Source organism: Chaetodon auriga, chromosome 5, assembly GCF_051107435.1.
Source record: "Chaetodon auriga isolate fChaAug3 chromosome 5, fChaAug3.hap1, whole genome shotgun sequence".
Taxonomy (NCBI): Eukaryota; Metazoa; Chordata; class Actinopteri; order Chaetodontiformes; family Chaetodontidae; genus Chaetodon; species Chaetodon auriga.
The window spans coordinates 26,292,020-26,307,397 of record NC_135078.1 but is presented as its reverse complement, the minus strand read 5'-3'; the positions used below and the strand labels follow the sequence as shown (position 1 = coordinate 26,307,397).

At 44.0% G+C, this 15,378-nt stretch overlaps 1 protein-coding gene and 1 non-coding gene across 2 annotated transcripts; one reads left to right on the top strand and one right to left on the bottom strand.

Annotated features, from left to right (window-relative positions):
* Positions 1–72: 72 nt before the first annotated feature.
* LOC143320786 (junction-mediating and -regulatory protein-like) lies at positions 73–15,327 on the bottom strand. Its single transcript, XM_076730729.1, has 10 exons — positions 13,884–15,327; positions 11,032–11,205; positions 6,422–6,572; positions 5,549–5,718; positions 5,273–5,438; positions 4,952–5,121; positions 4,275–4,358; positions 4,091–4,186; positions 3,269–3,815; positions 73–3,172 (listed from the first exon to the last, which is right to left on the bottom strand). Exons 1-10 carry the CDS (start codon positions 14,715–14,717, stop codon positions 2,865–2,867), a joined length of 2,700 nt encoding a protein of 899 aa, XP_076586844.1. The 5' UTR covers positions 14,718–15,327; the 3' UTR covers positions 73–2,864.
* On the top strand, positions 8,971–9,042 carry trnaq-cug (transfer RNA glutamine (anticodon CUG)). Its single transcript has one exon. It is a non-coding gene; the product is annotated as a tRNA-Gln (tRNA).
* Positions 15,328–15,378: the final 51 nt, after the last annotated feature.

The window sequence follows — 15,378 nt, the reverse complement described above, 5'->3', positions numbered from 1 at the left end:
TTTTTTGTTTTTTTTAACAAACACACATTCTTAACTAAATTATTCATCAGTGAAACAGACAGTCTCAGAATTTGCTTCACAAGGTTTTATTCAAATGCAGAGGCAAGGTTGTAAATAAAAAAAAAAAGATCTGAATAAATGAAAATGGTAGGACTAAAGGCAGAAAGGTATTGGAACAGTATGTCTATCCACTAATGTGTAAAAGCAAGTGCAACATTTAATAAGTCTGTTGTTTTAGACAATCAGTCAGAACTCATTATCAGCCATTAACCTGTTTCATCCCCTTTTTTTTTTTATTCCTCTACACTGATATTGCACTTCTTAATTGACTGACTGTCGTGTTGAGACGGCGGGTCATACAGTCAGCCTGTGTGGATAACAGCTCTACACAGGAAATGTTCAGAAGCAAACACATCACAAAACGATTTGGCTGGAAATGCTTTGGAAAAAACGGGATACAAACAAAGCAATGAAACGCAATGTAAAATCACAGGTAGCTGACAAACAAGCTGAGATAAGGTTATTCATAGATCAGTGTAAAACACATGACAGTGCATTTCTAAGGTCAGTCGGGTGATGAATAGTTGATTCATGGCAAATGCGTCACGTTCTGAGTGGAGTTTCCCAAAAGTTTGGAGCCACTGTTGGTTGTTGTTTGGTGGAGAAACCTAAACCCGAGCACTAACATCTTCTGAGAAACTGCTCCAGTCACTAGTGACATCGAGTCAGGTGAGGTCTGGGTTAGGTTTAAGTTAAGAGTCATGTCAGGATTAGATCTCATCTCATGCTACATGATGAGGGTATCATGGAAGAACATTGTGCTGACAGTGACAGAAGACATGTAAAAGTGCCTCAGGTTTACTCTGCCAGGAAAATCATGAACTCTCTTTAGCACTGAGCTATTTTCACTGTATAATGTGACATATGCTTCCATGCTGGTTCTTTCTACATTAGTGTCTCCTTAATGATTAATCCGTGAATGGCTCTCATCACAAGAACAATAGGAAAAGCAAAAATCTTTGCATCAAAGCTGTTTAAGACGGTGGCCGTTCCAGATTCAGAGCTTAGTTTGTGAATCCACATCTTTTCGCGTCATGTTAACATGCATGTTTGTGTGAATTCCTGTGCCGCTAAGCATCCCACTGGTCCTCTCAAACCGTTCTTCCATCACACTTCTGTAGGTCCCATTCCACATGTTGTTCAGTGCTTTTAAATTTATCCATCGACTACAGATATAATGTTTCACCAGTGATTAAAAAACAAAGAAAAAGCTGTTACTGTACAGACAAAGTGATTCTGATGTTGCACTATGCATCATGTAAGTGCTGAACCGTACCACCTCTGAAAAAGAGAACTTAGGAGTAGAGGCTGTGGACTCACTCTGCCACTAAAGTCTTTCTGCACATGTTGGCTGTGAGCTTAGTGCACGAGTCCATGTGTGCGTGAGTATGTTTTCACATCCAACACTGTGAGTAACAGACCTCCTGCTGTGTGCTTCTGCCCACCGAGTGCGGAGAAAGGAATTAGAAAAGATGCAATAGAGGAGAGGAGAGAAAGTGAATAAGATAGCAGGAGAAACCGCATCAATCACGAGCTTCTGCTCCACCGCCCACAGCGACTCCCTACAGTGCTGAGAGAATCTAACCTCCCACAAACCATCCATCATTCAAACAAGCGTAACCAGTTTCACAGCTCTGCCGTGACTATCCCACATACGAAGTTCGGGAATCACCAACCAAGTCTGCCCACACTTTACAAAGAGCCCTGACCTCCACCTCGCTGAAGAAACTCTGCAGCTCTGCCGATGACCCTTCCCTTCATCTAATCGTCTACTACTCCAGGTGACCAGTTTTTGCTGTTGTTGAGATGTGGCATCAAATGATAAACCTTTCGTGACTCTGCATATCTCCCACCAGCCTGGCCATATGCTGCAGTCCAACAGATGAGTCAATGCATATTCCCAAAGAGGGGGTGAGAGTTGGGGGTGGTGAAGGCTGGAAGAGGACAGGAGTGGGGGAGGGGCACGACTCTGCTGTGGCAGACTAAAAGATTTACAGTCTTTGTACAGTGTCAGATGAGACAATCAGTGGTCCTGACACTACCACACCCACATGTGACAGGGCAAAACCAGCTGTGCAGCATAGTGTGGCTCAGTCATAGTAAACTGGTTGAGAAGACAGAGTCAACAGAGGTGATGGTTTACAATCTGGACTGTAAATCCAGTTCTGATCTCAGCAGTATCTTCTATTGGTTTTTCAGTCTCCCACATGACCCCAAACTATCAACCATACACATTACATTTTTATTAGTTACAGTTTCTCACTTCTAATGCTTTGGAGCGAGTGGGAGAAAAATCACACACTTCACAGCACTAATAGCTTTCAGTGCAGTTTTTTTTTGTGTAAAATGTGTTGTGTGCTGTCTCTGAATGTTAATGTAGCCACAAAAGGCCAGTGCAGAGCTTTTCAATGGTACAACTGAAAAAAATAAAAAACAAACATGGCATCATTACAATCTGATTACAGTACAGGAATCCACATTAGCATAAAGTAAAAATAAACACAAAAACATGTTCTCAGTGATGGTGAATGTAGTGTGAAAAACAAATGAACAGGTTGACCATAGACCTTTGGAGCGTTTGTTGAGTTGGTGATATTCATTATGATTCAGGCCCTGGCATAGTCACTAGGTACATGTGTGACTGGGCTATGTGTGCATAAGCGTGAATGAATGAGTGTGTGTGTCTATGTGTTTGTGCATGTGTGTGTGTACAGTACAGCGCAGCATTTTGCAGTACAGTACAGTGTCTGCAGTGCCAGAGGGTGCATCTGTGTATGTATTATGTGTTGCATCTGCGCTGAACCCTAGCTGTCCCAGTCAGGCCCGGCCAACCCTTCATCATCTGAGTCAGACTCAGGTGAGGCCTCTTTAATGCGGCGCAGCGCCTCATGGATGCTCCTCGTCAGGGGGTCGGTGGAGGCCAGGAGCTCTTTCTGGTCCTTTCTCTCTTTCCTGGGGACGCGTCTCAGTTTGACCCCCTTGCGAATCTGAACCAGGATGCTGTTGGGATCATCGTCACCCTTAGCCGGAGGCAGGGGCCGCTGGTCGACCTTCCTCAGGTGGAAGCTGCCTCTCTTCAGGGAGGCTAACACCTCGTCCATGGGCGAGCTCACTACACACAGGAAGAGAAGAGGAAGATGCACTGTGATTGGCTACTGTAACTGGCTAATCTATTAGAGCCTGCTTTTGTGTCACATGGTTTCAGTACCTCTTCTGCTGTGAGAGTCAAACTCTGGAGTCTTCCTCAGTTTTTTCCTGGCGCTCACCAGTTGGCTGCTGTCAAAGAAGCGAGGGATAAATGGGCCGAGTGGGGAGAGGGAGAGCTCTTCTGCTGCACTCTTCCCCTCAACCTTCTGCCCATGCCGACCTGGACTCCCAGAGGGAGACAACTCCTCCTTTATTGGCAAAGGAGGTGGAGGGGGAGGTGGGGGAGGAGGGGAAATAGGGGATGCCAGTAGTGAGGACAGGGAGCAGGGAGAGCAGGAGGAGTCTGCAGGACTGGGTACAGGTAACGGAGGAAGGGATGCTGTGAGGGATGTGATGGGCTGAGTGGTGAGCGTGGAGCTGGGGCTGGGGTCTGTCTGCACACTGGTAGTGAGACACAGAGGCTGGCCCTGCGTCTGGACGCAGAAAGAGTCCACATGCTCCTCCCTCTCACTCACGCTACTCATTTCCGTGCTCCTTCCGCGGTCTCTTCTTCTGGTGTGAGACACACGTAGTCGAGTGGACTTCAGAATCACCTGCCCTGGGTACCGCTAGAGAGGAAGAGGACAGAGGACAGAAATCAGTGACAAAGAAACTTGAATTACTGCCTCACGGTTGTGTGCGGTGATCTACACAATTGGCACAGTTTGAAGGTGGACACCCAGGATTAGTGTCACCAATTTAGTATCTGGCCAAATGTGAAATATGGTGGCAATCTCCACTTCTGCTCTTGAGTCACGCACCCATGATGTACGTACGGACAACCCGAAAACATGGCTGTCGCCGGCCTGGAGGTGAGATATTTACATTAAAGGAGGGCACATACCTGCTTGAAAGTACGTAGTCTGTCCAGAGTTCTCTGTCTCTCCTGACTAACTCTGCTGTTCTTCCTCTCCTCATCTTCCTCTTCTTCATTTTTCAGCTGAAAAAGTTAGAGGTTGACAGGAGGAGAGACTTACTGACAATGCTTTTCAGGTGTACAGTCACATCATTCTAAAAAAAGCATCTACCTGTAAGACCTGGTGGGCTATAGAGTCCTTGAGGACGGTTTGACGTTTCTGCTGTTTCTGAGCGTGGTTGGACACACAGATCTCCTGGAGGAAAGCGAGAGAAATAGAATACCAACACAACGAGGTACACAGAATCATGCATAACAATAAAACAGCAACAAAACCCTGTAAGTCAGTGTCATGTATGATATTTGAACGTGTATCAGTTTGGAACCATTTATTACCATGTGCCTTCATAATCTGTCGTAGGTGAGTCTTTTAATAGTTAGATATCTATATTTATGAGTATTTCCATTTTTACTTCTTCTGTAATCTCATGGTAAAATCCAATATTGCCGCATATAATTACAGTGGATAAAAAACAATGTCATTCTGTGTACATAATAAAAACTATCATGTGATTTCGGAAGAATATGATCAACAGTAAGTGGGAGAAGAAGCCGTCCATGTGAACAAATTTAAATTTCAATGCACAGTTTTCACTATTTCCTGATGAAATATGATTCTGGTATAAAAGAAGAGATAAACTGTAAACATTTGGAAATGAAGCCCAATCAAACACAGTGCAAAACACACACTCCACTGTATGCACTTAATAATATGCACTAACAATATCTAGGATCCAGGATACACTTGAGGAGTGAAAACAAGTGTGACTGTGAGTAAGGTGTACATACCCTCTTGTTCCTCAGATAGGAGCGCTTGGCAGTGATGCGCCCCCTTCTTGCCTCTAGCTGTCGAGCGCTGACCTGAAGTCTGTGCAGCTCTTCCCTCTCAGCGGTGTCGTCCTCTGTGATATCATCTGCACTTTCAAAAGTGTCGTAGTACACCACCTCGTCCTGACGCTCTGAAAACACACGTACATATACTGACTTACGTGTTATGTAGGTACAGATATGTTGTGTGTTTTTTGAACTTGTGCTTAAGTACTAGATGAGTAAATGTACTTAGTTACATTTCAACGCTGCTTAAAAAATACATAATGCGTCTTTAGATACCTGTCATCTGTCTGCGAATGCTGTCCAGTTGAGCGGTGAGGAGCAGCTCTTCACACTGTAGTATCTCAGCCTGGATGTCATACAGCTGGAGCTGGAGCTCATAGTACTGTGTCTCCATGTGGTCTAAGAGGGCCATGGCATCCTCACTGCTACACAGACTCTGCATCTGAGGGGACGAGACCAAAAAAGACAGTCACAAATCACCTGTTGGTGCACTGCTGCATGTGTGTGTCTATGTGAATGTGTTTGGTACGCTGTTGAGTGTCACTACCACACCTCCTCTCTAAGTGTGTGTTTCCTCTGGTCCAGAGAGATCTCCCTGGCTCTCTGGAGCTGCAGAGTTTCCTTTGCGACAGAGTAGCGAAGTCTCTCCATGCGCTCCACCGCCGCTGTCCATGAAGATTTACCAAACCTACGCTGGTCCACCTTCATGCGCTCATACACCCCTACACAAACACACAGACACACACACACAAACAAATGTCGGCGGTGAAACTTCCACACAGTTAGAAGTGACGTTCGCTCACGTGAAAATGAGTCACAAGCACGATCAAATAACTTTCTCCTCTGATACAGTGACTTGGCATGTCACCCACTCACTCTTTTAAAGTCTCTCACTTCAGTCTCTCAGGAGTGAGGCTTTATTACAATAATGTAGAGGCCGACATCTACTGGCCACATTTGGACATTACAGCTTCTCTCATTCCAGTTTCCATTTCAAGCTCCCACTTTATTTGATTTATTTGAATTTTGATCTAATAAGTGTCAGATAATAAATGGACCAGTCAGTAGTGGAGAAGAAGTGGGATAAGTGGAGACATACTGTGGAGCAGCTCTGGACGGACACACTCTGCTGGCAGAGCCGTCTGATCAATAGGCTGTCCTTGTTTCCTCTTGTCCCTGTCAAAGCATGTCTGTCTGCAATGCCTCATTAATACCAAGTCACATTAGCCCTGGCGTTCAAAACCACACACAGGTCAATAGCAGGACAGTGCCTCCACTATGTGTGTGTGTGTGTGTGTGTGTGTGTGTGTGTGTGTGTGTGTGTGTGTGTGTGCGTGTGTGTGCGTGTGTGGGGTGTTATTGAAAGTCATTCCTCTGCTGTTTTATTGGCTTGACATTGGCAGTGACATTGATGGCATGCTGTACCTTTCTGTGCTCTGGCAGTGATCTCAAAGTACTTTACAGTAAACTCCTGGATGTTGAGGACGGCTTCCTGAGCTTTCTTCTGCCAGTCGAAGTCCTCCTTCTTCAGAGCGTCAACCCGCCTTGGGCCCATGTAGTCGTTCTCCATGGAAATCTGTTAAGAGAGGATGAACATATTTTTGTTAGCAAGACCGAGAATGACGGGCTTTAATGAGGGAGTAAGAAAAAGATAAATCTTGTGAGAAATCAAGTCCAAAGAAAGAGTTAAGAGATGAACGCATTTTTAAATAGTACGCTATTGTTCTGGAGATCATGGGATATAATTGGTTTTGTCTGAGGTGAAAAAGATAAAGCATGGCTGTTACTGTGTTCACAGTACAGACTCACTAATACTGGGGAGTTAGTGTCACGTTCATAAATGTCTGTACGCAGAAGATAACACTCCTTCATTCTCATTTGAGATTCAGAGGTTGGTTTGAAACCCAAATGTCAAACATTACTGCCACTTAATGGCAAGGGTGAATGGAAAAACACAACGACAGACACGTTGTCCTAATTGTACTCATTCAGTCATTAGGTTGTGGTATACGTGGCAGTGCAGTGAATACAGCCTACACATGACACACAGAACGACGGTCTGACTGAAACAGCTGCATGCTGTGAGGAACAGGACAGGTTAGAAACATGCTCTCTGTCTCAGTGGGTTCATCACAGACGGCGAGCCTGGAGAGGGAGCTCCAATCCCATACATGGAAGCACTGACACTATGCAGTATTTTGCATGTATGTATGAGTGACCATGTGCACATTCAAACACACACGCATACACCTGTGCGAACACATCTCTTTATACAAATCCATTTTCTGCTCTGTTTTTACTTGTACAGCATCCCAACTTTAATGGAGCTACAGATAGAACATAAGAATTAAAAGAGAAAATTAAGAACTGAAGACTGTAGAATGTCTTAAAGGATAAAAGTAAGAATAATGTAATAATGATTTCAGCAGTTTATTCAATTAAACCGGTAAAACCAGGAATATTGCAGCAGTACACACACACACTGTATCTCTTAATTAGCACACTGTAGAACCATCTGAAGAGAGCTGTAGATCATAATGGTGACACGGCATTCCTCTGTCTCTGCTAACCAAGCGCAGGGAAGATACTGAACAAATATCTGAAAAACTAAATACCAGATGAGGAAAACAAAAGTGCACATGCAGCACAAAGAAGAGAAGCGGCAGCAAAGCTTGAAGAGCTACATCTCTGCCCGACCCCGAGTAACCTCACTGCACCTCAGCTCACACTGCACGACTCAGCAGTGCACCAGTATCATTTACCACTGCAATTTCCTGCTGTCGGACTGCCAGTGCTCATTCCTTTGATTTTTTCTGCATTCCTATACATCGTGTAATTTTAGAGCTGCTGGCTTTATATCCGATGATCTGCGTTACTGTAAATCTTTGTGGAGAGACTTTTTACATGAAAACCTTCCATCTAAAAGTTTACTTTAAAAAAACGTATCTCAACTATTTAGCTTTACTGCATGGCCTCGTTTTGCCTTCGTCAGTGCACAAGATTCTTTGTTCTGGAGCCACTGACAGAGGGGAATCCTCCTCCTCCTCTTCGTAATTTGTATTCAATGAGCATCTTAATCTGTCACTTGAAAACCACCAGATTTTTTACACAGCGACTGTTTTCCAGCTCACACACTACAGTAACACTCTTTTTCCCTGTAACCTTTCCTCTTTGCGTATATACCTCATACTTTTTCACATGCTGGATTTGCTTAAAAGACATTTTGATACAGCAGGGACAGAAATGCATCACACAGCAATAATACGGTGTTTCCTGTTTTCTTCTCACATTGAAAAATATTTAAAAAATGAATGAAAACAACAGATTTTGCTACATCTTAGGTTACAGTGAAACAAGTATAAAGTATCAATGCAGTTAAGACATACTGAGACTGACACACTTAAAATATGCAAACACTGGGAATTCTCACAGTGGACTCTAATTTGGTCAAATCAAATGAACTGATACTTCTCATCATACTGTACACTGTCACTCTTCACACACTCTCACTCGGGCGACAGCTGATTTCTTTCAGACAACCCAGAAGTCGTCCAGTCGAATCTTTTTGTTAAGTTGTTGACAAAATGAGAAATTACTGACATATCTAAGGGAAAACTTGCTTTGAAAGTTACAATCAAGGTTGCAAAGATATTATTGTTCAACCTTGTTATTTTTGTCTGGATATTGAGGACAAACTGTCTAAATGTAAAAGGTTTCACTGAGCAGCAGCTAACATGTGCAGGCTTTACAGCTGATTCAGAGTCTACAATTCTTCTTTTAAATCAATTTCCAGCGTGTGACTGAGTTAGTAGGTTATGGGCAGGTAAAGGGCAGAGAAAAAGACAAACAAACCCACTGCTATGGAAATTCAGATGGTGAAACCTTGCTGTTTCAGAGCCACAGACGCTGCAGGCTATATATAGAACCGGAAGTGTTAGTTCAAGCCACCGTCTCCCCTCCCCACACATGTAGGTGGTTCCATGGTGTAATGGTTAGCACTCTGGACTCTGAATCCAGCGATCCGAGTTCAAATCTCGGTGGGACCTGCAACTTTTCCAACTACTACGTCCTCCTTTCTTGCACTGACATGGTTGTGAGCGACTTGAGGTACTGCAGTAAAAATCAAAGCTAAAGACTGCAACTGAAACAAGTGATTTATGAAAAGCAAACACAGCTGACTCTCGACATATTCCTAATAAAGTGGGTCAAAGTTGGTGTAACTTCCTGATCTGTAAGAGAAAAGTGAGAGTTACATGTACAGTCTGCATGTTGTCTGGTGTAGAATCTGAATACTACTAACTCTGCAGTACTGTAAGGTACACAGTAAAGGACATACTACCATCCTTCAAATTATTGAAAAAAATCGGCACTACAAGCTCTGTATCTTATCACCATGTCCTATTTAATTATCCCAACATAACAAGAGATTTTGTTCAATTGCGTAAGCCAAAGACAAGAGAACATCATCATCTATTAGGGATCTGATTTGTTCCTAATTAAACTGTTTTTGTCTGTTTGATTATAGCACCCATCTGAATGCAACACAAACGTGTTAATTTAGTCTGCAGTTCAGATGTTAATGTTTCATGTTTGATAAAAACAAGAAATTTAATTGAGCACAGTTTCTGTTTCAATTAAAAAAACAAGTGCTGGAAATAAACGTTTGTCCAAATCCCTTCACATGTGAAATCACACTGGAAAGTGTTTGTGTGATAAAGGACAGACAACGCCTTGCTTGCGTTCCTGTCTTAAGCAGACACAGAAGATCCTCACCTCCCCTGAGGAGCTGGAACATTTATTCAGCCACACCTAAAACAGAAAGTTCTCTAACCTTCCCTCCATCTTTCCATCCCTGCTGCATGCTTACTGAACCCAGTGTGTCAGCATCAGCCTGTACCCGCAGTAAACCTATAGGGCCACACACAACATGACTTATTCATGTCTCTGTGAGACTGCAGGAAATTGGAGATCCATGGGGCTCCATTCCACCCACAGACACTCAATCCCCAACTGCCACATCCCACAAATGTTCCAGATAATAAGGACAAGGACAAAATTGACAGGATGGTGTTTCTTCTCAAGGTTGGGAAAAGCTGTGCGCTTACATTGTGTGTCTGTTTGCTTCTTTGTTGATGTATGTTGTGTAGTAATGTGATGTTGAAGTCTTTTTTTTTTACTGACGTGCTGTGTGTGAGTCAGTGAGCTAAATATAAATGTGTCATCAGCACCGCAATAATTGAACAAAGTCTTTCCACCATTTATCCATTCAACGGCCTTCATCTTCTTTTTGCAATTAGATACATCTCACCGCCAGGCCATTGCTTTACTAACCATAAGGCATCTCCTCAGAATAAGCAAGAGAATTCATTTTGCATAATGCATCACAGTCAAACATGCACATACACACTGACGCACACAGACGAGCCTATTTTAAGAGACATGAGAATTTCCTGTGAACATCCATTGTGTTTTATGACTGTGCCATGTTGGTGCTTGTAGAGAAACACAGAAATGCATCACTGAACCTAGAGCCATTTGCATCGTAGTCAGCTTCCCACGTGTGCTAGTTAAGCATAGCGTCTGACTAATCCCCGGAGTCAGAAAAAATGGTTCACATGATCTATAATAATAAGCTCAAACTACTGAAAACAACACGGAAAACACAAACTTTTTAGTCACGTTGTGGTCCTTTTCTCCTGTTTGGATGTCATCATCACGATACACCACTTTTTCACAACTAAAATCAGCTGGACATTTGTGTGTGTGTGTGTGTGTGTGTGTGTGTGTGTGTACACTGTGTACTTGTCAGTAGAAAACTGTGACTCAAAAAGTTGAGGAAGCTTGGTAGAATGCCAAAGAGGTTTTGGCAAATTACTGGGTCAATGGATTTGGGCCCAAACTCTGTAAAAACCAAGCTTTTATGAGACAAATCCCCCAAAAATATGGAGGACAATTCGCTGGCGAGCTGCCTCTGAATGCTTGTACACATGTATATACACTTGACTGCAAACTTTAGCTGGCACGCCCACTCTTACCTTGATCTGTTGCCTGCGTAGCATCGCTAGTTCCCTCATGTCTCTGAAGGGCTGCAGCAGGTACTGGTACAGCTGTGTGGAGGCCTCCAGCAGGCCTCCATAGGCCTGATCTTCCTCTTCATAGAGCTCCAACAGCTCCACCATACTGTCCATGGTCTTGTGCTTCTCCAGCAGCTGCATCACATGCACACACAGGAAGCTCATTTTATCATTGTCAACATACAAACAACATTCAATATCAGATCATCAGAACAGATAAATATGTATAGCTCCTTTCAAAGACTCACACTTGCTATCATCTTTATGAAAGAAGACTATCAAATCACAGATCAGCTGCAGAGAGCACACATACTTTAAGTGGCTGTAATGTAATCTGCAGATGTAATGTAACACATATTTCCAATTGTCTGTTATCCATATAATAGTGTGATAACAGTCTCAGAGAGTCAGTTATCAGTTATCCCATCAGAAGCATACAAAGAACATACTTGAGAAGAACTTAAATACATCTTTTAGTGTCGTCCAGCAGTGAAAGGAAATTTGCACCGCACTCTGAGATGAAGAGGATGCTTTGTGTAACTGTAAATAATAGGAGTATATCTGAGTGCAGTCTCAGTGCACAGACCATGGCTGAGTGAGCAGAGTCCTCTCTGCTGCTGGGAATAAGATCAATACACACACATTTTTGCTGGACTGAACAATCCTGTAGGCTACCAGCAAGCACTGAAATAGCCATTAACTCTGCCCTCAAATGGAGTGGGGGGATCAATAGGCCAGTGTGTGTGTATGTGTGTGTGTGAATAAGATCCTGTGACACAACCAACTGTGAACAAATGAACTAGAGCATTTGCAATGATAAAGAGCTAAATAAGATCAGTAGCTCTTCCTCCATATTCAGGATGATTGCACAGACTGTAGGTGCAAACCAGAAATCCCATAGAGTGACAGACACTTATTAAAACAGTTGTTACAAATTAGCTCGGGCTGGTTGGCATCCATGCAGCGAGACTGATGGCTCTGCTGTTTGAGGTATTTTTGCTCAGGAAGGGCACTGAGGCAAAGCTTCCTGTGTCTGGTTCTCTGTCTTTTTTATTCTGGGTGTGTGTTCATATTTCTGAAAATGTGAAATGTGAAAATGGGAGTGGGTGTGGGACTGACTGGGTGGAGTGACATGTGGGTCACTCGTCTACGCTACTTGCAGCCTTTTTTTCACCGCCAAGAGCGGAGCAGAGAGGAAACGCCTTGGCCAGAAAATCCACACAAACACATCAGTATGAATGGATTTAATCTCTTCACTCTTTCTTACTTTCGCGAAGACAATGAACATAGAAGCAGATATAAAACTGCATTTTCTTGGTTCACACTGCGTGTATTTGAAAGACATTTATTTCACAAACATAGGTAACACTCAAACTTGATGTACCAGCCAGCATAATGGTCGGGAGTAACGTTGTGATGCTAATAATGGCAAACTCTTCCATTAATGTGCTCCCTCTCACCTGGTCTCCCACAGGACTTCTCGCTCTGTCTGACTCCATAAGTCAGGGCTACATAAAACTTATGCTATTGATTAGTAGGACAATGTGAGAGCCAGCGAGTATCAATGTAATGTCTGTTTAAATTAAGAGCAGTTAATCAATCACTCGCTTCTGCTGGTGTGTAAGAGGAGCAGGCCTGGAGCGTTCACGGTGTCTGGGTCGTGTCTCCACTGTGTCCAGTCAAAGACACAAAGCAGAACAATTTAAATATTGGTTCTAGGTGAGGTGGGAAGTATTCAGTTGGTTGAAATAGTGGTTAGGGTAAGTCTCCAGGAAATTTAAGTAAGGAATGTAAGTATGTGATTTCCCAAAAGTGACCTGGGTACTGCAACTTTGTGCACGTGTGCTTGCACTTGGCGCTCTCAGCAGTGTGAGCAGCAGAGAGCAGCCATGCTGAGGATATAACATTCCTCTGAGGACTTATTTACAGTCACAAGCTAATTTTATAAATTATTGTATTCTATAGGCACTAAGATTTGTTTGACTGTTCTCAAGACCCTTCTGTCATTGGAATGAAGACTGATGGAAGAACCTTGCCTGTCTGCTGTGCAGTTGCTGAAGAACATGTCTGCGTGTTTCTGTCTCATGCTTATGAAGATGAGGGTGAGATTGTTGCTTCGTTTCATACTTCAACTTCTGGTGGCCGCTTTGTCTCACTGTCCTCACTTCCTTTCATGTTTTAGGTATCTAATATATGTATCATGCATAAGGTACCAAGTAATTTTCATTTTGGTTTTCTTCTTTTTCCACATTTTCTCCCCACCATAGAGAGCTCACATATACCAATACAAAGAGGTGAATGTACATAAAGGTCAGTGAAGACTCTACGCAGTGACTGGACAGCGACTCATTATCAGAATTATGTGATATGCAACTACTGGATGGTACACACATCTGCACACACAACTACACTCAGTTTACCAGAGATTTTGTGTGAAAAAAGAAATTCTTAGCGTCTTAGTCTAAGACGGATCCCAAATAAAGAAATATACATTTAAAATGATGCTCAGTCTCATAGTTCATTCATTTTCCTGCTGACCTTTTCTGTATACTGCATTGTTTTGTGCTTACTTTGAATGCAGTTTATTAAGTATGTCTATTAAATGTCTACCTCAGTTCGAGTGCATCACACTTCCTCTCTGCCATTTTGGTATTGCACAGCCTCAAGCAATGCAGTTGGTCAGTGCAGCAGAAAGACTGTGACTTGGCATCATTGGTGAATGTGAGTTACAGAGAAAACCTATGCGCAGGCTTTGCTGGTATACCTGGTGATTTAGTCTTGGAAATACTGTGGGAGGATCACAAAACTCTCACCTCTTGCAGATGTTTTGTTGCGCGGTTGAGCGCCTCCTCGTACCCGGACTGCCTCAGCTCGCTCAGGCTCTCATAGTACTCATCTGGGTCGTCGTTTTCCGTAAACAGAACCTGCGAAAGGATCTTCCACCCGCACGTATCGAGCGCATGGCCCAGGTACACCTGTAAACTGTAGCAAAGCTCATCCATTTCGGTCTCGGACACTTCCGCCGGGCCGAACAGAACAGTCCACATCCCGGCTGGTTCCTCCGGAAACACCGGGAGGCAGGGCTCCAGGTCCGAGTTCACCGAGCACAGCTGCTGGTGGATTGCCCGGAGGTCCTGGAAGGAGAAGAGTCCGGCCCAGCTGCAGTCCTCCCTGCTCAGACTATCCAGTTCCTCCAGGTCCAAGCTGTCCAGTGATGGAGACAGCTGGTCCTCCTTTGGTGACTTTAACACCTCAATATCAGGACTGACGGGAGACGCTGCAGATCTGATCACAGTCTGGATTTTGACAGGACTTGGTTTTGTCGCGATCACAGACTTGGCTTTAGGGCTGCAGCCTTTATCCACAGCCTCCCTGGCTCCTTTGCTAGGGCTCCGAGATACTTTATCCCTGACGGGACTTTCGGGCCATTTTGTTTTGTCCCCATCCAGCCTAGTCGCCTCCACCGGAGGGTCCCTGCCAAAGCTTCTCCTCTGCACCGTCCTGTTATGACACGTAATGGCAAATTTACCCTCCACTTCATTCCAGGCGACGATGAAAACAAATTTATGCTTTTCCTTCTCTTCAAACGCATTTGGGCGGACTGCAACCCACCCCGACTCCAAATTATCCTCCATTGTGAAGGACATTTCTGCAAAGTGATGAATCCAAAATAATGACGCTGCTCGCGCCAGCAAACCCGACGTTGGCACTAGTCAAGAGTCGGATGCAGCGCAGTAAAACGGTGTTAATATCTGCCTTTGAAGCAGCGTTTACCAAACACTGTTTTCTCTCCGAGGATATTTTGCCTGCAGGGCTATGCTCCTTCGGTCGGGCGGATGAATGTGGAGCTGCGCGGTGTCATTTCCCATCTCTGGCCCACCTGCTTTCTACTCGGTTGTCTGCCTGCCTGTCCTCCTGCAACAGCTAGCTTGGACATTAGCTTTCCGACCATACAAGACTCGACTCAGACACATAACATGAGGCAGTGTGTTTACCAGGTCCAGCGGTCGATCCCCCTGTCAGCTGCGTTCCGTTATTCTCGATCTCTCGGCTCCGGACCTCCCTTCTCATCCTAAAGTACCAACGGGATCCACAAAGCACCGTGCATCGTTCAAAAACAGCAGACCGAGGCCATGAATGACCTGCGATTTTGTCCAACCGTACAGACCTCAGAAAGGTTAGCATCATTTCCAAACTCATAACATTGCCATGTTTTCTTCATCGTTCGGCCAACAGGACTACATACGCAAAAATACTGTTATCTTAAAGTGCTTGAAGAAATATCGGAATTTCCAGTGCGGGGGCTAT

What these genes read in the sequence shown, in the direction of transcription:
- LOC143320786 (XM_076730729.1), bottom strand. Translation starts at nt 14,717, where the DNA reads ATGTCCTTCACAATGGAGGATAATTTGGAGTCGGGGTGGGTTGCAGTC. An exon ending in AACACACACTTAGAGAGGAG is followed by an intron (nt 5,439 to 5,548) that starts GTGTGGTAGTGA and finishes TCGTCCCCTCAG; the next exon opens with ATGCAGAGTCTGTGTAGCAG. An exon ending in CCTATCTGAGGAACAAGAGG is followed by an intron (nt 4,359 to 4,951) that starts GTATGTACACCT and finishes GCTTTCCTCCAG; the next exon opens with GAGATCTGTGTGTCCAACCA.